This window comes from Cyanistes caeruleus, chromosome Z (assembly GCF_971803275.1).
Source record: "Cyanistes caeruleus chromosome Z, bCyaCae1.hap1.1, whole genome shotgun sequence".
Lineage (NCBI taxonomy): Eukaryota > Metazoa > Chordata > Aves > Passeriformes > Paridae > Cyanistes > Cyanistes caeruleus.
The window spans coordinates 67,893,209-67,920,525 of record NC_141732.1 but is presented as its reverse complement, the minus strand read 5'-3'; the positions used below and the strand labels follow the sequence as shown (position 1 = coordinate 67,920,525).

The following is a 27,317-nucleotide window of genomic DNA, read 5'->3' as shown; positions in this document are numbered from 1 at the left end:
AATGGTTTGCAGCACACAAGAGCTAACTCAACACAGAGACATGGACGTTGCCATATCTACTGAGTTTGTATTTGCTTGTGTTTGTGCGAAACATCTTCGCTTTACAGAAAATTATTACCAGCTTGAATACCACCTTGTGAATACACCTGGACAAGCTTGTTTGTGTCAATCTCTGTGCTCATTTTGTACCTTATAAATGAAGAGCAGAAGGATTAACCCATCAAGGAACCATTTCCTTCACAATGAGGTAAAAGCAGCTACAGACAGACTCAGGCCCAACATTAGCAAATTTATTTTCCCTGGGGTCAGAACTTGTTAGCATCTATTAGCTTTTGAGTTTCCTTAGTGATCTGAGTAATGCAGAAAGATCAAAGAAAACCCAAGCAACTTAATGAGACATTTGCAATTTCACTATAGCAGCCGTAAAGATTGAAGTGTGAAATCTTTGAGACAAGTAGATGTTAGAGACAGCTTACAGCAGTGGAGCTGAGAGAATGAACATTTCCTTTTTTGTGATGAAAAACACTTGCTGCTGTCTGTGTGTGCAGGGTCACACTGTGCCCAGAGTGTTCCTACGACAGGAAAACATAAAGTATATTTACAAGGAGTCACACAGCACACACAGTAACTGTAAGCAGATATTTTGATGCCCAGCATAATAAAACTCACAAGCACACCACACAAACAGAAAAATAGCAAGACACCCATACCTACCACAAGAAAACATCAAGACAACTACCCCAAACAAACTCCCAAAAGCCAAGCAACTGATCATGGAAGTCACCATGGTGATCACCACCAATCTTCCTCCTTCACCAAATCCCACAGTCTACTAGTGGGTACGTAAATACTTAAACAAAGTTATTAAAAATCTGTATTTTGTGACAATTTAATACTGTTCCAAGTTCATGAGCAAAGCCATCAGACACAACCACACAGGCCTTCCTATGGGAATGCTCCACTGAAATTCTCATGCAGACAGATGGTCAGATGATGAAATGCCACTACACACACAGAGCCCATTGGGCTTTGTGTTAACTGCACAATTGTCATTGTGCAGGCCTGTTAACATGGTAGATAGATTCTTCCAATGAAATCTCCCTGTGCTGTTCTGTGTGCAAACACAGACTGCCTCTTGTGTAGAGGGACTGGAAAAGTAATTAAGGATAGTTTGAGGAAGAACAGAAATATTAAAGATTTTTCTGAATTGCCCAGAGTTCATTTGAATAGCCTACTAATATACCAGAATGCCATTTTGTGCCTCCTGTGGTCAGGAAATAATAATAATTTAAAAAAACCCCAAAAACCCAAAAAACAAACAAACAAACAAAAAAACAACAAAAAAAACCCCCCAAAAAACAAAAACCAAAACAAAAAAAAACAACAAAAAACCATAAAACAAACAAACAAAACCAAAAAAAACCAAAAAAACAAAAAGAAAGGAAAAGATAGCCATGTCCCAAGGCAAACACAGTGTGGTAGGTGTGCTTGTACCACACACATTAGTGAGGGACTGAGTCTCCCCTCACCTCTCAGTCGCTAAAGAGCTGACACATCAGCTTCTCAAGTCCTAAAATCAGAACCAGCTCACTGGAGCTTGGTGCTCTCCTGCAGCCCATAACAGAGACAGACACTAAGGTTACAATCAGGAAGGATGCAGAAAATCAGAAAAATATAGTTGCCACAGTTGCCATTTCTGTTGTTTTTCTTTTTCATATAAAATAGTTTAAGAATGGCATCAGTCAGTATGAAGTGTGGATTAAAAGATGATCAATTCCCACTCCTCCTGCCACATAGAAACTCAAAAATTCAGCTGACGGAGATGTGGCACCATCAGTAACTGACTCAAAAAATCCCACTTCTTGCAACCTCAGGGATCATTTTTCATAAAATATCATCTATTCCCTAGCTAAATCTGACTGTGCTTAGTTCATGACTGTACCCAGAGACGGATTTTCTCCTGACAGTTTCTGTGGCCTACTTACCACCCCTTCTGCTAATAGCGTGGATTGGATGCTTTGCCTCCACTTCAAAAGGTTCATTCTCATCTGCAGGATATTTTTTTTTCAAATTTGGTTTGGTTGCTAAGGAGGAAGCTTTAGCATGGTAGGCAAGGATTTAGTCATATGTGAGCCACAGAGAACATTATCCTTAGAGATTAATTTGGAAATCAAGTGACAATTGGCGGGGTATGTGTTTACTTTCTATTTTTTGAAAGCTTTACAAGTGCCACAGGATTTCTGCATCTTCTGAAGGAGATCTATTCTTCTGCTATATTAATAAATGGCAGAGACAACAAAGAGAGTATCATGCTTGTCTCAAGTGTCATAGATAAAATTAGTAATATCACTGCAAATCAGAAAGCAAACTAGATTATTAGGAACAGCTCTACACTAATCAAAAGGGTGTCTCACAACCACCTTTCAGATATGCTGAAGGCAGCTGCCTCACTGTGAAGTTAATTCAATGAACACAGAAAATGCAATTCATTTGGCATATACTGTTTGCTAAGGAGAATTTCTTGGAATCTAAATTGTGTGTGTGATAGAATGTTAAGCCTGGAAACACACTGATAGTCCTCAAAGTTTTTCATCAAATCCAAGAAACATAATGTGCACATATGCAAGCTATTCTCCTCATTCAAGTAAATGAAGGTGAAGTGTGTGTTATTGAATTTTGTTATACTGAACTGTGGGCCTAGGAAGACTTTACAAGAAATGGCTTTGCCCTCTTGTATTTGTGCAGGACAGAAAGCTTCACAACTTTTAATTTCTCCTTCTTTCTAATTACTGTACCACAGAACACTGCCTGCGATGGCAGCAAAGTGTGTAAGCAAACATTATCAGTAGAAAACTCCTGGTTTATATTCGCTGAATTGAGTCTTAGGAGCATGAAATTTTGGGGGGGTTTTTTGGTTTGTTTGTTTATTGGTTGGTTGGTTTCTTTAATTGAGGTTATTTTGGGCCTCACAGCTTGCATATCTGTGCTCTAGGAAACAGGTTAAAGAATAATATCCCTTCTCCTGAAATATATTGCCTTGGAAGGCTGCTGTACAGCAGTGTGCATGTGAACCTCCACCACCACAGGCAGTCATGGAAAAGCCATTAAACCAACCATCTTGGTGACAGAGGAATATTTCACTGTGCTCTTTCCCAACATAAACTGCAAAATAGCAGATTGGATTCTGGATAGAATTGCTGCATGGAGTCTGCTCACAGATTTCCTAGTCCAATGGATGCTGTGACTGAGGGAAACTATGCTCTCCCTCTAAGGTAGCCACTGCTCTTCAAATCATAAACAATTTCATGACCAATGATTGACTTCAGAGACCAAAACCTGGTATGTTTTGTTGCATCTGAGAGGATCTAAGCTTTGCCCTATTTTCAAAACTAAGTCAATATGTAAAAGGCCACTGTACAGGTGGAGGAACAAAACAAAAGAAATTACTACAGCTTTTACTCAACCATGCCAAAGGAACATTTCTTAAATGTAATACTTAATTTAGGAAAAAACACAAATAACCCAACTGTAGTGGTTTAGATTCACCAATTTAGTTTCCTGGGACCCGCAGATCTCCGGCCAGCCCCGCTCCCCCCACCGTGGCCTTGTCCGGCCTGGGGGGAGGCTGAACCGGAGCTCTGTTACCTCTTACAGCTGGAAACCAGAGAGGAAATAAGAAATTCCCGGGCTTACGTTTTAAAGGGTGCTGTTCACAGTTTGATCTCACTTTTCAATGGTCAAAACTACTCAGTTCTCAGAAATGGCCAGTTATTGGCCAGGAGAAAAAACTCCCACCAGCCTCCAGCATCCTTAACTTTCTTAGGTGTTTCTTACTTTTCTCTTTTTTTTTTTTTTTTTAATGCCAATCTATCACACCAACCAAACCTAAACCAAACAACAAACCCCCACACCAAAATTATTTGAAAAATTCAACCTTATTCATTTGCATTCAGATCTTTTAAAATTCAATGGGAGGGAAGAACCCTATCCAATCATGATTACAAAACCGCTTCAATTAGCAAGATAACTGCATTCTTAATGTAAGGCTCTACATTAGCCTTACATCCCCAGCATTTCTCAATAAGGTAAACAGTATAATATATAAGTCTATGCAGTAAATGGTAGCAAAAGCGCATATGTTATCTACCTGGACATAAAGATGGGATTTAATTGGGTATTTATTCTGAAAAGGACAAAATAATATTTTTACTGCATGATGGTTCAAAGTCACAAAAAAAGCACAGCTGGAATGTACATCTTAGTACCTTTTGTATGGATTCCATATTTTTAGGCTACTGAAATATTAAGGCAGTGAGATTGAAAACAACAGTGCAAATTCTATTGTGTAAATTGTACTTCATCTTTTAATTGCTTGCCTATTTATTTTTTAACAGAATAATCATAAAATATATTTGATGTTTACTTTTAGAGCAGTTAACCCAAAATACAGGCTCAGTTGCTGTCTACATTATCATAAATTCAAAGCCTGTTTCTTCCTATAGTGTATTTTTGTACTAAAAAGAAAAACGCAAAATGAGATGCCACACTGGGAAGACTAAATATTAGCCTTGGAGATTATTTTGAAGGTCTATTTCTTTCATAATGGCTAAAAGAATTATGCAAAAAAGGAAAAAAAACTTTTTATGTGGCAGATGTGACTACACACTTGGGGATCATGTGAAAAATCTCTGGCAAAACAACATTTCCAGGTTTTTATTCAATTATTTATTGACTTTTGAAGGTAGCTACAATTTCAAGGTTTGCTGCTGGAAAGGCATACTAAGAGTTCAACAGCCCTGGATTCAAAGCCCAGTCAAACATATTCAGCATCTATTTCAAGTCTTTGTTTTACAAACAGCTTCTAAAAAGCACATTGTAAGCCAAAGATGAAGAAAATGGGGTTTGATGGCTATTTTATTCATACAAGAAGCTTCAAGAACAACCTGTTAGTTTCCGGATCATGATACTTCATGTTCTAAAGAACACTCAGGAAGATATTTACCAGAGGGAAAAAATCCCTTAACAACAAGGTATTATTGGCAAAATCCATCAACAAAGCAGTGTTTTAGTATGGAGAAGTGCTCTTCATACTCAGGAGAGAGGGAGCCTACCCAGTCCCACGGAGCCTATAAAACACAGACAAAGGATACACCAAGTGCACTCACACAAGGACTTCTAAATCATATTCCACTGCTCATAAAACCTTCCATGTTAGTGTTTTACCATGTCAGGTAAAGTTTTTACCTATTTTTTCAAGTTAACAGCTGTTTTGGAAAGCTGCCATAAAAACAGCTCAACCTTTCACAAATATGAGGCCTGTTTTCTTTGCAGACACTGCATCTTTCATCTCACAGAAGGGGATATGCTCCCAACAGACCTTCCTGTCACAGGCACATCCTGCAAAGAGCAAAACATTAGCAGGCCACTGACCCCCACTGTGAATTTTTTTTACACTCTGCAACTCTTCTTTATTTTTAAGGAGAGAAAGAAAATAGCTCTTGTGTCTCAGCATTAAATTTCAGTTTTCATACCAATTTGTCAAGAATATAGTCACATGCCTTTAAGCTCAAAATTGGCTGTGATTTATCTAAGTCAGAACAGTGTAAATAATGCATGTCTTGCACAGGTGGCTTTTTTTGCAATATAACAACTAATGGCCTGTCAACAAACTATTCATGTACAGAACCTATACAACGGTCTGCGGTCTTTCCTGTATGATAAATGAAGAAAGCCTTTAAGGAGTCAAATTCTCTCTGATGGTGTCCTGCCGTCTTTGATACAACGTGTGATGGTATAGAGACAGAAAAACCATACATCTTTGAGGTGTGTAAAGGCAAATTCTGCATCAGACTTTGTTGATGAGCCACAACAAAATTTTTTATTTTGATCCAATATCTGAAGCTTGATTCACAAATAAAAGCTAAAATTATCTAGATCGTACAGATAGATTTGTCTAGATCATACAGATAAGATTTTCCAGTAAGGAAATTCTAGACACAATATTCAGTGCTTATGGTATGTTTTCCACATTTGGAAAACAAAACAAATCAGCAAAACCTGCATCCAGAAAAAAGAGAAGGTTAAGCCAATCCCCTAATATCTCATTATGCTTCAGTTGCAGATTTTCTTTCAAGATGCAAAAGCTTGTCCTTCAATGTGTTTCTCTTCAGATATTTTAGGATTATGCTAAGTTCTGACTAGCCCACAGTAGAATGGAAGAAATGCATCAGCCGGAGTGTCTTTAAAGGGAATTGGAAAAACAGCACTACCAACATGCAGTCAGCACAGTCAGCACACCTTACCAGCCACAAACTCACCTTTCTGTGATCGTTTCTCTGAGACCACTTGCAACCCCTTTCACCACCGTACTAGCCTTTGGCGTCAGCACTACTTGAGATATGAAAAAGGAGCCTTTCTTTCTTCTTTCAGTGATTGATGCCTGCAGGAACTGAATCAGCTTTTCCGTATCCGTTGTGTTTGCCCAGGGAGCTGGCATCATCTGGCCTGGCCACAGAAAGGCCACCTCGACAGCCACTGGGCTGTGGTAGAACACTAGCACTTGGTGCTCCTTTTCCCACAGGTACTGGAGACTGACTTCATGGGCAAATATAGCAGGACACATTTTGTTTCCGTATGTGTCCTTGAGCATCTGGACAAGCTTTTCATGGTGGCACTTTTGCATCCCGTAGAAATGATTGAAGTCCAAGAAGACCACTTCTTTCGGGTGCTCAGTGAGAAATGCGTTGATCTCCTCCAGACCTTCTTTGACTTTGGCACTGAATAAACCATGAGCGAAGTAGAGTTCATTGTCTGGGTCTCTGGGCTTGGTGGAAATTCTGAGATCAAAATACCGGATACCTGCCCCCAGCTGGCTGGTGAAGTTCATGGTCTGTGTAGCCAACCACTTCCTCATCAGCTTTTTAGCCACAGTGCCAAAAACTGACACAAAATTCTGGACTGTCTCCGGCTGTTCAGGCCCAACTGGAGAGGCTTCATCAATGTAGAAGCTAAAAGAGTCATGAGACCCTAAAAACACAAGAAAGAAAAATTATCAGTATTGTACTCATCTATTAAAAGCCTTTAGTGGGTTTTTCTCAATGAAAATAATTTTATGACCTGTACCAACACCCACCAACCACCTCCCCTGCCATTTCCCTCAACAACAGTACATTTGTCTGGCAGCATTTGCCCCAAGAACACCTTGTAGGAACTTGAAAAAAGTCTGTTTCACTGCTTGTCTGGATGCTCAGTCACTCTCTTCCAGCTCTTACTTATGCCTTTAGGCTCAATGAACCCAGTGGTCTCTGAACATCAAAGCAATTCTGGTTGCAAAGCTAGTCACACAATAAATCCCTTGAGCCAAGGAGAGGAGTTTGGCCCTGAACACTGAATCATGCACTGTCTAGTTTGTAGAAGCAAAGGAAAAATCAAAACAAACCAAAATCTTTCCACATACACCTTTATGGCCAGGTAAAATAGGAATTGGAAAAATGTCAAGGAATATAACCTTTCTGATCTTTATTTCAAGTCTCATCTGGTCATCCACAAGATTACTGAATACTTTTTTCCTTTTTAAATTTATTGCTAAAATTCTTTACTTTCCTTTGCTAAAAAAGTACAACAGAGTCAAGAATAGCATCACATTCCACTGATAAAATTCAGAAACTCTGTATGCTCTTCACAGGAATGGGACGCAAAATTTAGCATGCCTATGCACAGGAGTTGCCCTTTTCTACAACATAAAGTTGAATACAAATATGTAGGGCATTTTGCCATAAAAAATTCTCTGTCTCAAGGTATGTCCACCCTACAATCTCAAAACAAAAGCCACAATTAACAATGCTCAGCATTCAGATAGCGACATTAAAGCAGTTTTATGGAGAGATGAGCTGACCCTAGGAGATGCTTATCACCTTTGTCAACCATTACCCTGCTGAACACCTGGTGTTTGCACCTGGCAGTTTACACAGAAACACTGTCCAGCTGCTGGCAGAGCCACACTCTTGCTATTCCATAGGTGCTTCTGGTCAGACTCACAGCAGCAAGGTCTGCTGCTGAGCCTGAGATACACTGCTTGCAAAATTTCTTCAGGGTCAGTAGGACTTGTATTCTGGAAATGGACTGCAGTACTAGGTGCTCAGAGATACAAATCCTACACCAAAATGAGCTCAGAGCACTAGTCTTGCCTGTCAGCAATGCTTTTGCAGGTGCTTTTGAAAATTACTTTCCAAAGCATGCATGCTGTACCAAGTAATATCACATTAATGAAATTCTGCTAGTCAGTCATTTCTGGGAGCAATGCTACTTTACCTGAACTGGAATAAACCCTATAAACTGAAGCAGCAGCTATAACATTTTCTTTTTTAACAAGAAATGGAGTCATGACAAATCATCTTAGACTCTGGCTTGGATTTGGCTTTGTTTAATCTGAGAAATGTATTTAAATTTTGTACACACCTGCTTCTCGTGGTTGACTCTTTGAACTACATTTTGCTTTAAATATTAGACAACTTTTCCATTTTGATGAAGCTTTCTACTGCTAAGTGTTGAAGTGATAATATATTTCTTGCAGAACCTGATTAGATCATGCAGATCTGATTACACATTGATATCCTTGGGGACTAGATCTGCATACAGAATTCTAATGGTAAAACAAATTATTAGAGCAGTGACCTGTGTATCAACAGTATTATAGGGAAAATCAATGAGATGTATTAAATGTTCTGCTCAGTGTAACCTGTACTAATCTAGAAATCAAAGTAAATCCAGTCTTGTTTAAAACAAAGCACAGATACTGATATTAGGAAGGGATGGATTTTGCAACCCCACCCCCCGTTGTCCATTGAAGTCCATTTTATTTTTGTAGGGTTTTATGCCAGATTAAGTACCTGTGTAAATGTGATCAACTGATTAGAGCAGTAGGCTCAAAATGGTATTAAGACTAATTAAACCATTTGTCTTTTATCTTCTGATCTTCAGACAAAGGCAAGCTGAAGGTGTTGAAAAGGTAGTGGCTAAACTTGACCCCAGCACCACCAGTAGGTACATATTGGTTTAAACTACCTCTTAAAGCTACTTTAGTCAAGAAAGGCAGCACAATTCTCACAGCAGAAAACTAAGGTTAGCAACCTGTCAACAGGTTTAGCTACTGGTAAAGAAAAACACAGAGAATTGTGTGTGTGTGTGTGTGTGTGTGTGTGTGTCTGTGTCTGTGTCTGTGAATACCACAGTTAGAAACACTGGAACACTGCAAGTAGGATCAGTCAGAAAAATATTTTTTCCTCATTAAAGTCCTCATGCACATATTTGAGCCTAAAAAGAGGTATTCCTATGTGGATGGTAATGAGAAAACTGCACAGTGCTCTGAGAATTTCCATGTTTTGTAACCCAAACAAGGAAACTGTATAGCATAATACAAAAGGGAAATAAGGATTAACTTGGTAGACACAAAATGGAATGGAAATCAGCTGTTAAAAAGTATGTAAAGATTCCTCCTGAACAAAAAATACAGCAAATATTTTGCCTTTCCACATGTATAAGTAATTCAAACAGATCAATTAAGTATTTATTTCCATCATGCACTCATCTACATTTCCTTTTGCCTTAATTCTGCACTTTTGTCCTAGACAGCTTATTTGTGTAACTCATAGAAATTCAAAATCCTTACACTTACCAGAGCAAACTAGGGCATGATATTTTCCAATATCATGCCCAAAATCACTGTATTCCTGGTAATGAGAGAATCATGGCAACTATTAAACATGGTTTGGCAACCATGTTTAATTCCAAATCTTTCTTTTGTGCATGGGGACATTCCCCTCCTACATTACCTAAGGAAAATGTTCTTGGAGGTTCTCTGTACCACCAAACTTCAGCCTCCATGAAGAAAGGATGCAAGTTACATTTAGTAATAGAAATGCAGTGATGCCTGCAATATCTGGAAGGTGGCAGTGCTTGCACATCATCTATCTCTGTTATGGTAGGTTTGTACCACAGAGACTTCACAGTCTGAGACCTGGAGAAGCAAAGAGGGGAAATGACTCATTCCAAGTCCTTCAGGGAGCAAAAGATGATATTCCTCTTATGTGCAAACATATTCTCTTGCCAGTTTATTTAGTGTCTAAAATTTTCTTAAAATATTGCATACTCTTTTCCTACTATTTCAAGAACCCAACATATCACTGATTGAAGAAATCAAGGATGAAGGCTCATGGATCAGCATAATGGAGGTAGCAAACAAGAAGTTAACATGGTATGCGTATACTATAGACTGCCCAGTCAAGACAAGAAAGTGGATGAAACCTTTAAACAACTGGAAGAAATTTCATAATTACATGTTTCTATGGGGTAATTTTGAGATATTTACTGTCAGAACAGAAGAGCAGATTTCAGGAACTCTGGAAAGCATCAGAGATACTTTTTTTCTGCAGGTTCTCCTTTAAGTTGTGAAGTTGCACTGCTGGATGTTGTATGAATTAAGGAAGAAATGACATAAAGAAAAGACATAAAGGCTGATGACAGCCTTAGACTGAGTGACTATGCAGAGAAATAAGAATTTGAAATACTCAGGAAAGCAATGAAGGCAAAAAGCAGAATAAAGATCCTGGATGTCAGAGCAACTGTCTTGGCTTGTTCAGGAAATTGGTAAATGGTAGCCTGGAAGAACTCAATTACCTTAAATGCCAAGAGACTCAGGAGAAAGGGCTGAACTTGAAAAGCATCTTCTCTAAAGCATATGAACAGAGTGCAAAGAAAAAAGGAGGCAAGGCAGGAGGCAGGTTTGGCTGAAGGGGTAACTTCTGAGTGCCATTAAACTTAAAAAGCCACTACAGAAGGTTTTAGCAAGGACTGGTTGCCAAGGAGGAACAGAGGACAAAGGCACAGAGGGAGTTAGGAAGGACACAGCTGGACAGGGAAGCCTGAAAGGGATGGGGAAGGCAGCAGACAGCTTCTGCTGATATATCAGCAGCAAAAGAAAACACAGAGAAAGCTGGTCCACTACAGAACAGGACAGACCTCCTGAAGGATGGAATGCCATCCAAAGGGACCTGGACAAGCTTGAGAAGTGGGTTCATTGGAATCTGATGAGGTTTGACAAGGCCAAGTGCTGGTGCTGCACCTTGGGACACCCCTGGTGTCAGCACAGGCTGGGCATGAACAGACCCAGAGCAGCCCTGCCCAGAAGGACCTGGGGGTGCTGTGGGTGAGAGGCTGGACATGCCCTGGCCATGGCACTCACAGCCCAGAGAGCCAAACGTGTCCTGGGCTGCATCCAGAGCCCCGTGGGCAGCAGGGGAGGGAGGGGATTCTGCCCCTCTGCTCTGCTGAGACCCAGCTGGAGTATCCAGAGCTGGGGTCCCTGCATAGGAAGAACAGGGAGCTGCTGAGTTGAGTCCAGAGGAGTGCCTTTGATCATGAAGATGATGAAAGGGCTAGAGCATTTCTCCTCTGAGGACAGGCTGAAAAAGCTGTGGTTGTTAAGCTTGGAGAAGAGAAAGCTGCTGAATAGCAGCATTCCAGTAGTTAAAGGGTCTTAGAAGAGTGAGAACAAATTTTCACACAGACAGCCATAGGACACAGAGGAACAGTTTTAAACTAAAAGAGGGGAAATTCAGATTAGATGTCAAGAAGTGAGCAGTGTTACTCAGAAGGCAATGAGGCACTGGGTCAGTTTGCCCAAGAAAGTTGTGGATACCCCATCCATGAAAGTGTTCAAGGCCAAGTGCTGGGTAGCATTTTTAATCTGGTCTAGTGAAACATGTACCTGACCTTGCCAAGGGGTTGGAACAAATTATCTCTAAGATCCTTTCCAACTCAAACTATTCCATTATTCTGTAAGAAATTATCAAGAGACACTTAAAATGCCTACACCAGCCATGACTCAAAGGACAGAAGTTGCCAGTTTCAACTACCAAGACATTAAATTTTCAAAAATTAGGTATCAAAGAATAAATTGTGCAGTAACACTTAGATTGCTAGAAAACACCTGCTAGTACTTTTACTAGGGAGAACAGTCTACTGTTTTCTTTACTGGATTCCTGTAATAGGACAGTTGGGAATATTTAACCTGCTACAGCTCACTGTGGACATATTTATGCCCATATTTATGCCTTCCCTGGAGGGCTAACTCCCCCATTTAAAAAATATTTCAGCTTGGTACTGAAAGAAGTTCCTAAGGGAGAATGCCTTTTAGCTTGGAATTGTTCCTTCAATTTCTTGGAGATTTACATAGAGACATGTTAAATCTACTACTTTTGGTGGCTAAGCTTAAATATATCATTCACAAAGCTGACAAGTGTAGTTGAACTTTTCTGTGCCTTCCCTTGCTTCCCTGTCAGCTCTGGCCATCCCTTGGAAAATACAGCCTTGTAAACAGCACCTATAATTGAACAGCACTGACCAATATGCTCCCAACATATTGGTTGGGATAGCAATCACACCCTGAAGATCTGTAAGTATCAGAAAAAACCACAAACAAATAGAAGCAACAGTTCACAGGTTTTAGCATGCTTTGCTGTCTTCCTCTCCATCCATGGATTATCTTGTCTCTGTGCCAGTAGTTATCTGATAGCTGTTAGAAGTGGAACGTTTTACTACTGCTTTGTGTGTCATTAAAAGCTTTACCCCTTGTCTTTCTGTATTTAGGAGATGTCATACCTTTTTGACTATTTCTGAAATGTCACATGCAGTGCCACATGATTTCATTAAAGACATCCATATCGATGAAGGCTCTATAGTGACTGACAGCAGGTAACATGTTTCTTGGATGATGGAGAGAACATCTAAGACAAAGTCCATGATCTTTGGTACACAGGAATTCAGTGCAGACGTTCCTGCAGTCTCATTTTGTCTGTTCTCCTTGTCTTTTTTAACCTTAAAAAATCAATCATTCAAGGGAGAAGCCCTATGAATTGTCAGCTAGTTGCACTGCCACTTCAAGGAACAGTAAAGCCTAGTCATGAACACTAGAGTTAATGCACCTCAATATTGCCTTCTTTTTGAGATGACTGAGTACTGTTCTCTTCATCAAAGCCACAGCACATCTCAGGAAGTCAAAAGGTGCAACCAAGAGAAATCTAATTCAGACTTAACTCCATTTCCCTTTAGCATGCAAACTGCTTGGGTGATATCAGCTTTGTTTGATAAAAGCAGTGCACAGGAAAACAAAACCAAAACTGGGAGAAACAGATTATAGACTGCCCGGTGTCCAAGTGTCCCCACATGTAACTGCCTCAATTTCCAGTTGTTCTTCCAGTGTGTATCACCAGCTGTGTGTCCCTGACCCCAACTGAATGTCACAGGGCTTAGTCACATATTCACACTTGGAGTCCACAATCTAAAGGCATGGGAAGAGAGGTACACACTACCTCAGGTAGAGCAAAAATCTGAACAAGTCCAGAGAACAGGAATACTTGGATGACATTGAAAACTGACATACACATATACAACAATATATATATATATATATATATATATATATATTTATATATATATATGCTGATATGCTACAAGAAATTGCACTCTTGTATCTTTGTATCTCATTCTGCCTTGAAGACATTGGTTACAATGTGTGAAACAACAATGAAAGGAAACATTTGTTTCTTTCTTGCCCCATAATTTCCCAGAAGTGATAGGGCCCCCCCTCTCCCCCCTTCACCCCACATCTTCCCACCACCAGGTAAGTTCTGGACCAGCCACTGGAATTGCATATAAAGGTAACTTGGACTCTGGTCCTATGCCTGGGAATACAGCACTGGGAGTCTGCACTGTGCTGCTTTATTGGGACTATCCTGCGGACAAAAGGGACAGTCTGAGAAAACAGGAGCACAGTAACCACTAAGCAAACATTTTAACATGGTTTGCTTGCAAGGGTGAGCAGAACCACTTTTTTGCCAACCTCTGCCTGGGTTTCTAATGCTACTTCTGCCACAGGTGGAACTCAGCATTTCTCAGCCAAAGCATCTCAGCTGGAGCCCCTCAGTCCACATCAGATGTCCGAGCACAACTTCAACAGACTCACCAGCTACTGGACCAATCTAGGACACAGCCTAGAACTGCATGTGCAAAACATTCAAAACCCAGCACAAATCATCTGCTTCTTGTTCAGTGTAATACAGAACAGAGAGTTTCTTTTCAGAGGTTCACAGAATAGCTGAGTTTGGAAGAGACCTCTGGAGATCATCTGGTCCAGTCCTCCCTTCTCCTGAGTGAAATAGGAAAACAATGATGCAGAGTTTACAACACATCATTGAAGACTTCTCCAAAACACCTTGCTGAAGCAGATTCTTAGCCAGGAAGAAAGCAGAACTTGGTAGGCTGTCAGTCCAGAAATGGCATTCCATATCTAGGGACCAGCTTTCAGACCTGGATGACTTTGCTTTGTCTTCCCTATTAAAAAAATAAAATTTTCATGCAGCACGTGAGGACTTTAAACAATTACTTGCTCTTGTTCCTCTTACATGTCCTTATTACCTGTGAAATATCTTGAGAATCATTTTGGTTTGTACTTTTGAACATGGCTATAATTGTTTCCACAGGGAGCCCACCAGGGCTGATACTGCCAGTACTCCATAACTATGAGGAAGTGCTCCTGACTCAGCCAAAGATGGTACTTCTTGAAGCTGTTAAGAAACAGCTTATGGAATATGGCAATGCCTGCACTGAGAAGTGTTTCAGGTCACTGGATTGAGCTAAGATCAGTGCCTTGCCTAAGCACCACTTCTATCCCATAAAGAACTCCTGAAGAATAAAACAGGTTGGGAGGTGGGGAAGGATCTGCTTGGTACTAAGGCCCTGGGTAGCTAATAATTATCACAGTATGATAGGCAAGCTTGGCTACAAGTCTGATTAGGTTACTAATTATTCAATTCATACTAATATGTTTGGTGCACAGAAAAGTACCCACATGCAGTTTCTCAAAGTTCTCTCCTGCCAACACGAAGACCAGCTCCTGTTCCTTTTAGAGCACTGTTATCAGTTAATTCCACTTTTCAAATTCTTAGTACTGTGTTGAAAAGTAAAGAAATAAGAAAAATACAAGCTGTGATTATATTTCTAGCTCTCCAAACAGTGTAAGCACATTCACAACCATGGCCATCACAAGCTCAGTTTTGTTAAAGAAGCTGTTTAACAGAAGTTTAGCACATGCTGCCCTCCTGAGAGTATTCTCTCTTTCTTATTAACTTCTTTACTATCCTGTAATTGTTTGTGTAGGATGAGGTGAAGTAACTTTTTCTGAGGCACTGTCAAGTGCAGCTGGCTTCCCACTTCTTCCCAGGCAAGCCACCTCCTGACAGATTTCCTTGGAAGCTTCATGCAGCCAGCACTCAGAAGGCAGCATGGTGCAGCAGTACATGGACAGCAGGGGTTTTCTAAGAATCCCAGATTACATATTCTAAAAGCTCACCTTTTTTAAATTGAATAACTAGTTAATCAAATGCAGGCTCTAAACAAGGCAGATTTTACCCAGGAAAATGTAAGATTAACACTGCTAGAAACTAGCAAAAGGACAGCAGGGCCAGGACACAGCACAGGGTGGAGAAGGCCCCTTCTCCTGTTTGCCCAGTGCAGCAGAGCCCTTGCCCAGGGCTGCAGGAGCAGCAGGGCAGGTTCAGGGCAGCAGCACTGCTCTCCATGCCCAGAGCCATTCCTCACTGCTCCTCCAGAGCAAGTCAGGCCACCAGAACTCCTGCAGGCACTCAGAGGCAAACAGAAGTGTGCAAAACATTTTTGCATTATAGATGTAAAAGTGGAAAGGATCATGCTGAGGACTGAGAGATTCAGCTGGTCTGTCTTCTCCACTGTTTTTTTCCAAATGTGGTCTAAACCTCGCATCTCTACACAGAAGAAAAGGTGAAGAAGGAAGGCAGTGGTACTGCCTGTGCATATACCACATTAATAAAAAACTCTGACCAACATTTGTGCACTGCACTGACAATTTAAAACAGTGTAAAAGGCTTGGAACTTTAAAAACCTGCCCACAACAAGCCACTAGAAAAGTTATTTTCATTTTTTCAGTCAAGTGAAACTGAAAACATGATTTCACAGTATTTTGTGAGCAGACACATAACAGAAATTCTGTAACAGAAGAAGGGTCCCTTTACCTACAAGGCTAAAGACCAGCAGGATTCATGGAAGAACTTCAACCCAAACTTACAAAAATCAGTAAATCAGCTTCTGATTTTTGGCAGAGCAAGAGTAAAAAAAAATCTAACAGTTTTTAAAAACAATCATTTCATTAGGATTGACCAAGCACCTAAAGCATATGGTTTAAGATCATCAGAATTTGTAAATTCAGCAGCAGACTACACACACTGCCACAGCTTGCATGGTGCAGGTCAAGTGCTGTAATATGCAGACTGCCATGGTCTTCTTGTTTATGTGTTTGCATATATGAAGATTGTATAGAATATTCTAGATCACATAAATTAGAATTACATATAACCTTGTATTTTATGCCCAAGTAAAATTTGAAGACAAATTACCTACCAAATCACTTGGAAGTAAATTCACTGGGGCAGAGCTGCAGCTACTGTCTATTACCCAAACTGCACAGATGAAAATTCTTTCAAGTCTTTGCTTTTCTCTGAACTATGCAAACAAATCTATTATTGCATCTTTTTGCTCTGCAAGCTCACTGCTCTGTGTTCAGATGCATGAGAGATCTCTATCAGATCTCACATTTTAGTTAAACACTAGTCTCAGAAGTACCATAATAGCTATTTTTCATCTTAATTTAGGGACTGGCAGACAAGAATGTGAAGGAAGGAAAAAAGGAGGAAAAAATAGCAAGAGGTATATCTGATTCTAAGCATAAGATTATTGTGCCAGGAATAGTTTGGGGCGTATTTTGTTCCAGCACCAGCTCAATCTGTCTGAGTGTGTCATTAGCATCCAAGTCATATCTCCTGGGGCAATCAGAAGCACTAAAATTGTGAGCCAATAGCTTTGGGACTAGTGAGAGATTGTGATGATCCCAGGCAGCTTTGCTGAGCCTGCGAAACGGCATCCGGCAACAGTGAGCACCTTCCAACCATAATTCTGGTTCATAATCCAAGTGCTATCATTGACATAAAAGCCTTGAAGGACAGCATGCACCTGAGAAAGCTCCTAAAAAAGAGAGTGCTCATATTATTTCCTCTCCATGCACACAGAGAGCACAGGTAATTCAATGTTCACACTCTAAAATAGCATCAAATTGGACAACTTCTCTTTCTTGAGCATTTATTTGGCTTACTTTCATGAAAAACATGAGAACAAAACTCTTAAGCATGAGAAATTTCCCTTAAAATAATTGCCTCTGATTACACTGGTATCTCTATTGCCACCTATTGTATCTTTTTGGCAACACAGAAGATTTTGGATACTTCATTTTTCCTTTCCCTCACCTCTTGCCTATGCCCTCTTCTTGGATTTTCTTTTTCTCTGATATACAGTACAGCTTTTTCCTAACTCATGACTGCATTGACAAATCTACTAGCCTCAGTATAGTTCTTATTTGAGCTCTCCTTTCTATTTAAAAACCAGTAATAGTAATTTTTAAAAACCCAACAAAATGAAAAAGGTGCAGTATTTTCTACTAAATCTGAGCATCCCTTCTAAACAGTTCTAGTGATCTTGAAGCTGACAGAAACTACTTGCACAGCTTCTGCATCTTTACCCATAATTTTAAGGCAAAGAAAAGGACATCCAAGAGGTATGTGTCTGGATAAAATGAAACTGCATTGCAAAGCCAGTGGGAAGAATGATCCCTTAAATCAGGCTTCCTATTCCTTTTAAGATCTCTACAAGACAACCACTGCCATCTGAGATGGATCATCACAAGAAATTTCAAGGCAAGATTCTTCATTTTTACAAATATCAAACTGTGCTGCAAGAACACCTGCAATGCAGAGAAAAAGGACTCTTCCTGAACTGTATGAGAGCACTGGCAGTCAGTTTACCAGAACTCTGGAATGGGACAGTCTAAAGACAATATGGATAAAGTTTTATATTAGCATACAATAAATCCAGGCTAGCTTTGTTTTCTTTTTCTCGGTCACTGAGTTTGAAAAACTGATGCAAATCTGAGCAGCTCATGTAATGCTTGGGGGGAAAGCTGAAAAATATTATACCCTTTCCTGAGTCAGTTTGCAAAGGCTTTTATAAAGAAACACTTTTAAAATATCACTTTAAAAAGATGTGCATATAGACTTAGCTGACCACACCATGCCTGAGAGATAACCAAAGGACGAAAAACATTGCAAAGTAAGAGGAGTAAGAGGGAACCTTGTTAGGTTTCTTATCTTTTGACCACTGCCCTTGCTAGGCACTCTTCCTTATCATTTGGTTGCCTCTCCACTGTTTTTTTCCAAATGTGAAATGTTCACATTTTTTCTACTTTTGTGCACTGCTTGGCAGATTTGACAAAGAGCTAGAAACAAAATAATTCCTTCAGCCAATCTGCTGAATGCAAGGCTTGTTCTCTAAGACCAGGTGCTCTATAAGAAGTCTCTCATCCAAGGTCTCCTCCGCTATAAGTGAAGACATTGTAATGTTCAACTTCATGGGCTCTAGAGGAAAGCACTGAAGCAATTTCCCTAGGACCCTGTGATACAAATGGAAAACACTATGTCATTTCTGCCAAAGCATTTTTTTCCTGCCAAACTCTAGAAAAACATCCCTTAGTAGTTGAAGACTGAACTTTTTGGAATTCACCAGCAACACATGCTCAAATGGAGCACCCCTCCAGCCTAAGGGCTCCCATGGAGTCAGTTTACTTTTCTGTAACTCAGGACTGGGCAAAGGAATGGGAAAGTGGAGCAGTACCACCACAAGGAAGCACATGGGCTCTTTCAGGTAGCCATAAATATAACCCCTCTGCCAAGTCACCACACCATGGTGTCACTGGCCTTCTTAAGCCCAGAGGCCTGCAAATAACAGCACAGCTTCTGCTTCCTTATGTACACCACTGCTTTACAATATGACTGCCTCAGAAAGGAACAGAGAAAAAACCTTTCTAGGAGGCCCCCTCCACACAAGCAGTATTTATCTTTTACATCCAACTGCATAACACAGAAAATAGTCTCATTCAAAGATTTGTGAGCATTCAAGTCATGGCATTGCTAAGATATCAGCTGCAAGGCCTATGAGCCATCAGCAATGATGCATTCTGAGCTTGCTGGCACCCAGAGTCCACGGCAAATCCAGGTGTCAGAGCACATCCTCCTCACACAGTGCTGCCCTCACATCTTTCAGCCTGGTTCTGCACCATGCTTTTCTGCTCAGATTCTCACAGAAGTTCTCCAGTCATGTTTAGCCACTGTAGGCTGTCCTTTCCAGGAGCATGATAAAAATGTGACTTTCTACACACCAAATAAAGAAAAGCAATTGCAAAAACTGTAAAACACAGGATCAATGCCAGAAAAACAGCCTCCTGCTGTGAGGTGGCACCAAAACTGGAAGACAATGAGCCAAGAGGCTTTATAAAGAGAAGCAGCAGAGAGATGCACCCAGCTGGAAAAGAAGAACCCAGAGAAAAACTTCAAATAAAACTATTTATTTGTCGTTGCTAAATGGAAATATAAGCAAAAGTGAGCTGTGTTTTTAGCCATGAAAATACATCAAAAAGAACAGAAAACACAGCAAAACACCAGAGCTATCAATCAATCTCAATCAACAGACAGGAAACAGGACGTACCTAGATGCTTTTTAGCCTGTAGATGAAATAAAGCCCAACCAAGCAAATTAAACAAACCACCACACTGTGATACAGGAAAGAATTACAAGTGCTACTGTCAGAAGAGTCTTAGCTAGGATTGCAAAATATCTATCTGCCTCATCACCTGGAGTATATCCTCACCAGCCCAGTAACATAAAGACACTTTTAATTTCATTTTGCAAACACAATGAAGACAAGTAAAGACACACAGAATAGAGAGAACTCGAACTGTCAATACCTGTCTTCTACACATCTCTTCTACCATCACTAAAGAGGCAGTTTAAAGGTCCACATGATCAATCAGCCTAGATTCCTGTCAAACACCTTCTAAGGCCTAGCAATCCAATTTCAATCAGTTCTTCCTGCATTATTTGCTGCTAACATTATCCCTGCTTGAGTCAACACAGCAATCAAATAAGCCACTACACAATACAGACAGCTACAAGAAATGAATGAAACCAGTTATAAAACAGTATTGATGCTATTTCATTTCCTAGGTTTCCAGCCTACAGTCCACACCAGATCCCCAGTTGGCATTTATCAGTATAGCTCTAATGACCCATTAGGCCAATTTAGACTGCTGCAGATCTGGCTGTTAGTGTTAGACTTCAGTATTAAGAAGTCAAGGAAAAAGCACAGGTGGTACTATTGATTAATTGAAAAACAGACAGATGATCTGTCCTTTTTCCAGACTCAGGATACATCTAATTTACACTGAATATGCTTGTGTCTTCAAAAGCAGTTATTAGTTTAGCTGTTTCATACTAACACTAAGTAAAATCCATCATTTCATAGTATTTTTCTAATATGTAATTGCATGCTATTGTTATCCTCCAACTAATTTCAATTGTTTTCATGGCTTCAAAAGCTAACTTTAATTCACTAAAACTTAGAATTAGTAAATGTATTGCAAGAACATTTCAAATAATCTGAAAATTAAATTATTTCAGTCTTGCATATGCTCAGAAAAAGAAGTCATGTCTTCTCTGGACATAATGGCAATGACTGCAATGACCTAGACTGACAGTGGTTTGGCTTCAGTGTGACACACAGCATAGAAGTCAAAGTATTGTTATCTGCAGTAATTCCACAGCTGCTACTGGTAAAGCTGAAGGTATTAGTGAAGCTGATTCTTACAGTATGGTGATGATGCCAACATATATTCTTCCATGCTTCCTATGAATTCTCAAACAACCTATGTGTCACCCTTTTTTTCTGGATAGAGATTCCCTTTCTTACTTGGTCAGGAATATCACAGATCAAACTGCCTTAACATCCTCTTCCTCTCCACTTTTTAGGTCTATGACACCCTGAATATTTTCAAGGTACTTGCAAGGACTTGCTAATTTCTGACCCATGTGTTGCATGAGGATGTGAGTGGTCTGCATGGAACGAGACCCTTTTCTTTAAATCATTAAGTAATTCTTCAGTAAAATGAACTGGCAGATAGCCTCTGTGTTCAACAGTTGCACCTGATAGCCAAAAATGATGGCAGCTGTTCCACAATGCTGCTAGTGCTGTTTTACAAGGAGACAGTCGAACTTCCACCATGATTGGTGGCTTTTATTTTTCCTCTCTACCTTTCCTCCAGTTATAAACATTAATTCAGCAGTTTGAAAAATATTGAGTAACTGAGATATTTTGAAAAATAAAGTCTTGTTTACTCATTTTAGGTTCAGCTCTACTGGGTAAAATAACAATACAGCAAGCCACTTGCAGTTACCTTAAAGAGGACCAACTGGCAAGAGACATAGATCTTCATGTAAGTCTGTTTAAAAAGTTTTTCCACAACTTTAACCTCTCTGTTGGATACAGGACAGTCCTCCTCCTAGGACATCACTGAAGCTGTGGGGCATGTGAAACCAAAGTTCCCAGGACCCTCCATCCCTCCAACCCACAGCTGTGATCCAGAGGGAGGTGTGAAAGACAAATTCAGGACATAGCTTTGGTGAAAAACTCCTCATCACTCAATGGTCAGTTCCACAACACTGAGCTAATAACACACTGTCCCCCATTAAAGGTGTCCTAGTAAGAAGTGTGACATAGGAACCAGATATTGCTGGATTTTTAGTTGGGGCAGTGTTTAGTGGTGCAAATAGGCAGGCGATGTCTTCACAACATTCTCATTAATGCCAATCATGGACCATAAGAATATCTGCGTTGTCCACAACAGCGCAGCTGCACTGCCACCCTTCACCCTGGAAACCTGCACACCACAGGCAGCCAGGACCCCTCAGCACTGCTGCCAGTTCATCCAGCCAAAACCAGCCACCACGGAGCTGCTGAGCTTGTGCTCTGCCCTTACAGGCATCCGGTGCTCCAGATGGTGTTGCAGGGACATTGTCCACCCCTTCTGCATGGAAGCATCGTGAGCTATCAGAGAGATCCCATATACAACAGAGGAGACCATTTTGCAGAAGTTCAGTTTTGTGTTGTGCTCATGACAGTAAACCATTCACCCTTGCATACAGTTAAAATGTTTAGTGTTTTGAAAAGGAAGTAAAAAAATAATTGCATGGCAAATTGTTTCTCACCTATGAAAACACCTAGTCTGTAAATCTTTTGTTATTAACATTATCACTGATATGTAAACAAAAAAGAAACATCTCTTACCAGAGTGCATGTTTCTAAATCTAAATATATTCATCAGAAATAAAATTTGTAGGAAGCTCCAAAACCTTTCCTACAATTGGCAATCAGCCGTTTTTTATGTTAGGTTACTGACATACTTTAATTAGCTCTAATTCACAAATTACAATATAGAAAAATTGTGACAAGTTTTTTATGAAGCAGTTGTGCATCTTATCAACATGCAGTCACCTTATTTTTAGAGAATTCACTAATGCAAAAAAAGGTATCTATTGCCATCATGAATTATGACATACCTGTCTTCCACATAAGTTCTCTGGTTTTCTGAAAATCATGTACATACTACTAGCTAAAGGCATTAAAATCTCTGTTCCCTGGAAACAGTAAAGAAAAATGAAAAAAAAAAAACAACCATCACTCCTTTGCTACAGGGACAAGCACTTTTCTCAAATAGATTTCCAGAGAAACTAATCATAAGTTCTTTTGAAAACAACTCTTGAGTGTATCATTCTATCTTTCTGCTCCCAAGGACCTTTGAGACCCTGACTTGTGCGATTCTGTCTATTGCTGTAAGTCAATAACATCTAGGCTCTTCCAAATGAGACTGTTTTAAGCCTGGTGGTATTTAACAACAACATGCAGTAATACTGCCATTGAGGAAACACAATTTTAAAATTGAAAATAAAGATTTCAACCCTTTTTAACAGTGATATAGCTGTTGGTTTTACTGAGTTTCAGGTCTCATACAGTTCTTCAACATTCACAGTTGATTTCCAAGCATTGTTCCAGGCAGATTTGTCTGAGCTCGGTTTTCAAATGCAGAGTTTTGTTCATCTGCTGGATCTGCTAGGTGAAATGTAATCTTCCTGAAGCACCAATAACAAAAAACAAACATGGTGCAGGTAAGTGCAAGCCAAAAGAATAATCAGCACAAAACCTTGAGAAGAAAGGCTTTCAAATTGCAAACTCTATTGTCTGAGACTGACAATACAATGCCTTCTATATTTGCTGAAGTGCACTTGAAGCACAGGAACTTCTTGCTCCATGTGCTTAGCTCCCCAGAAAAGCAGAAGATACATTCCACCTTCTGCCTTATTTCATCTTGCATATCCATCTGTGACAAGGTACAAATCCACATTAAACACTAATTGTTTCATTCTTCCACAAGTCTGCATCCTTTGAAGAACTCCAGAAACAAGATAGTTCAATTATTTGCATACAAAAAGCCAGATTTCATGGCACTGACTGATTTTCACCAACCAAGAAGAGACACAAACTCTGGACAGTTAATGACATATTCAAGGATGACAAGCCAAGTGTGAATGCTAGACATGGGTTTGTGAATGATGCTGCACATCAACAGCCCATAAGGAGGGACAGGAGGCAATCTGTGCTGAAATCCACCCCTGCTGCATGCTCCTTTTAGTGGCTGCACACAGGCACATCATCCAAAAGACTCCCCCATCCTGTGCAGCAAGGGCAGCTGCAATGGAGGCAGAATCTGGCCCTCAGTGTAGGAGGAAAATGAACAGTGAGCAGAACAGCAGTTCCCACCCTCATGGCACCATTTAACAGTTTTGCTGGTATGTGACCTTTTGTTTGCCATCAAATCATCTCCCTAGCATTCAGATCATATGTTTGTCTATTCATCAAATCCCCTGAACATTCAAACCACATATACAAAGGCTGTTTGGATCCTTCCTGCCTCTATTGTGGCAGCTCAATAACTAAGACAGGGAGCTCCCAGCTGGGTATCAACAGCAGAGAAACACTGCACAGCCAGAGGGAAAAGACATGTTGGTAGAGCATACTTATATAGGGAGAAAATTAGAGTCTGGAAACTTACCAAAAAGTCATCCCTTTTCTTCTGAGTGTCATAAAAAAAGATGCTCAAAATAATTACTACGCTAGCAATGTTTAAATGCTAATTTGTACAGTACTCTGTGGAGCATACAGCTCTGATTGACATTTTGGCTAGAAAAGGCACCTTACTTAGCAATCTCTATTTGCTGAATTAAAGCAATAATAGAGGCAGTTTGATAAAAATTATGTCACCCTGTTTGAAACCAAGCCAAAGGAAAGATATGCTTTTATGACTTTGCCCCTGCAATGGTATGGCAATGGTATGGTGATATTTAGATCTAGAGATTTTCAGAGTGGATTTGAATCCTCACCATTAAAAATTAGAAACTGGGAAATTGCTACAAAATTTAGCACTAAAACTGCCCCCAGCTGAAGAAGTTCTGTGTGCAGGAGCAGCAATTCATTGGGTACTTAATTTCATCACACAGAAGCACATTCACTTAGCTGGCCCATGCTTATCACACCAACTATCTCATCAAGTTGCAACCACTTAAAAATGAAGCCTCTTGTCTAAACTGGTACTGGTTATCTAAATTCCTCTGAGGTGAAAGAGGAAGACCTCTGGTGTCTATTTACCTTGTTCACATATCTGTGACTAATGTAAGTTAGAATACTTCATTAGTGCAGGTGATTCTTTTTCTCCCTCTTCAAATGAGGAAAAAACAGTTCACTTCAGTCAGTTATAATTAGGTGAGATGTATCCCAGCATACATAGCTCTGCTATTAATGAAATAGTCTCTAAGGGGAGGGAAATACTATCCCTTTGTTACTAATGGGCAAATTAGGGTCCTGAGAGGCTCTAAGTTTTACTTTCAAAGAATTTAAAGTCCATCTACTTGTCCCTCTGCATTGAATGTAGAAGTTTAAAGTCTAAAACTGTAACCCTGAAAAACCTTCTGTGGCAGACAGGTAATGAATAGAAAGTCTTACTCTTTTCTGTCTCACAGAGGTCCAATTATGGTAGTTGCATCTGTACAAGGCAACTTGAAGAAGTCCTCAACAAGGACCCTGTCTGCTTTGGTTTAGATAGGAGTTGGAGAAATTTCTACAGAGACATAATACAGGGATGTTTTTGTTATTGCTGAACAGGGTTTACGCAGACCCAAGGTCTTTTCTGTTTTTTCTGCTTTTCTGCTTTTCATAGTGCCACACTAGCAAGGACCCATCACGGGAGGCTGGGGGGGACACACAGCCGGGACAGGTGACCCCAGCTGACCAAAGGGATATTCCAGACCATATGACATTATGCTCAGGATATATGGTATCGGGAAAGAAGAAGTTGGGGGGGATATTTGGAGTAATGGCATTTGTCTTCCCAAGTAACCATTCCATGTGATAGAGCCCTGCTTTACTGGAGTTGGCTGAACACCTGACTGTCCATGGGAAGTGGTAGATGTATTCTCTGTGCTGCTTTGTTTGTATATATGGATTTTTCTTTCTCTTATAAACTTTATCTCTGAGTTTTCCAGCTTTTACTCTTCAGTTTTCTCCCTGATTCTGCTAGTGGGGCAATGAGAAAGCAGCTGAGTGGTACTGAGTGGCTGCTTGGGGTTAAACCATGATAGACTGGAATAAGACTCCCAGTCTGAAACAGTGTTTCTCCATCACAGTAATACACAGAAGCATAAAAGATAAAAGATGATGGTGTTTTGTGGGAAATGTTAACTCAGGTTCAAGAGTAGAGGCCATTACTAAAGGGATGCAGGCAAGAACCAACTCTCCACAGTACCAGGACTCACCAGATGGGCAGAGGCGAGCTGGGCTCTGAAATTGGGTGTGAGCACCCTGTGTTTGGTGTTGTGGGCAGAGAGGTGTGCACAAGGACAAAAGGAGGAAGAGCCTACAAGAGTTGCTGCCACAGGTCCTGCAGAAACACCTGTAGGGAAACACGCCCTTCTTCTGCATGTTTGCTGTACATGAGTAGTGTTGGGACAAATACACATGGCTTCACATAGCCCAGATACATCCACCATGACCCCCAAGTGTTCTCTGTAAGCTATGAGAAAGACAGGAATCCTATTGGGAGAAACAGCATACCACCCATAATACTTTCTGTTTGACAAACTAAAATTACACAAGCCAACTTGGCATTTCTCCCACCATGATATGAGTACAATGCCCAGCCGGTCAGTCCTTGGTGTACTGAGGGAAAGCATTTTTTTGGAGTACAGTCAGCACAACCCAGGCTGGAATACTCGATATGCAGACAGTAACACTTTCAGGTTTCACAGACAGAGCTATTCAGACTTCATATATTCTTAAACAGCACTCGTATTAGTGTCAGGTTGAATTTTTGTATATAGCTTGAAGTCTGCTGCTTCCATTTCAGGCCTGGAGAAAGCTTTCTATATCTAAAAGTTTATCTATTTTTTTCCAATTATAGCTGCTGGTCGTCAAAAGTTATTATCTTTCCTATGTGCCTGGGACCATCACAGTCATAAGGAAACTACTGCAATATGGGAAGATACTGAATTTGGTATCTGAATAGAGATTGTCCAAAATGAAGAAAAATGAAGTCACGTTACCACTTAGTTCTCGAATTTCCACACCATGCCCAGAAGACCTATACCCCTAAACCTCTAAGTATTACTCATTTTAACTACTATATACAACTAAGTAGAGAACTTCAAGCACTGAGAAATCATCTGTTTCACTCAGCCAACTCAACTCCACGGGAAATAACAGAAACAAGAGAAGTGCCCCCAAACACTTAAACATTCATGCAACAAAACCAAGCACTACACAGCAAACCCTATTACACTGCCAAAATAATCTGGTAACAGACAAAACAAGGGAAAAAAATCTCCTTAAAATGAAAACACCCACTGCCAGCAACAAACTAATCTGGAAACCTTATGAATGTGTCAAGAAATAGCAATGCCAGAATCAACATCCTAGGACACAAACTTAAAGTTAAGTCCTTAAAAAAATTCTTTAATAGAAGGAGACTAATAAAAACCCATACCGCATAAACCTTTAATATTTTTTGTTAACCCTAAGATCTTCATTAAGCTGATCTCTTTAATGCCTGGTCAATAAACTCAACAGCCAGCTCTGAACAATATAGGTAACAACATCCAGCAATGTGTGCTGGAAGTTTACATTTTCCCTCTACCAAGTACATAACCTCTGAACTAAGACTGATCTGATATCAAAGGCTCATTTT

The 27,317-nt window shown here is 40.1% G+C and overlaps 1 protein-coding gene across 1 annotated transcript in view; it reads right to left on the bottom strand.

Annotated features, from left to right (window-relative positions):
• PLCXD3 (phosphatidylinositol specific phospholipase C X domain containing 3) overlaps positions 1 to 27,317 on the bottom strand; it is a 78,205-nt gene that overhangs the window by 24,258 nt on the left and 26,630 nt on the right. Inside the window, exon 2 of the mRNA XM_023944675.2 lies at positions 6,318 to 7,026. Coding sequence (XP_023800443.2) covers positions 6,318 to 7,026 — 709 coding nt within the window. The remainder of the gene's footprint in view (positions 1 to 6,317; positions 7,027 to 27,317) is intronic.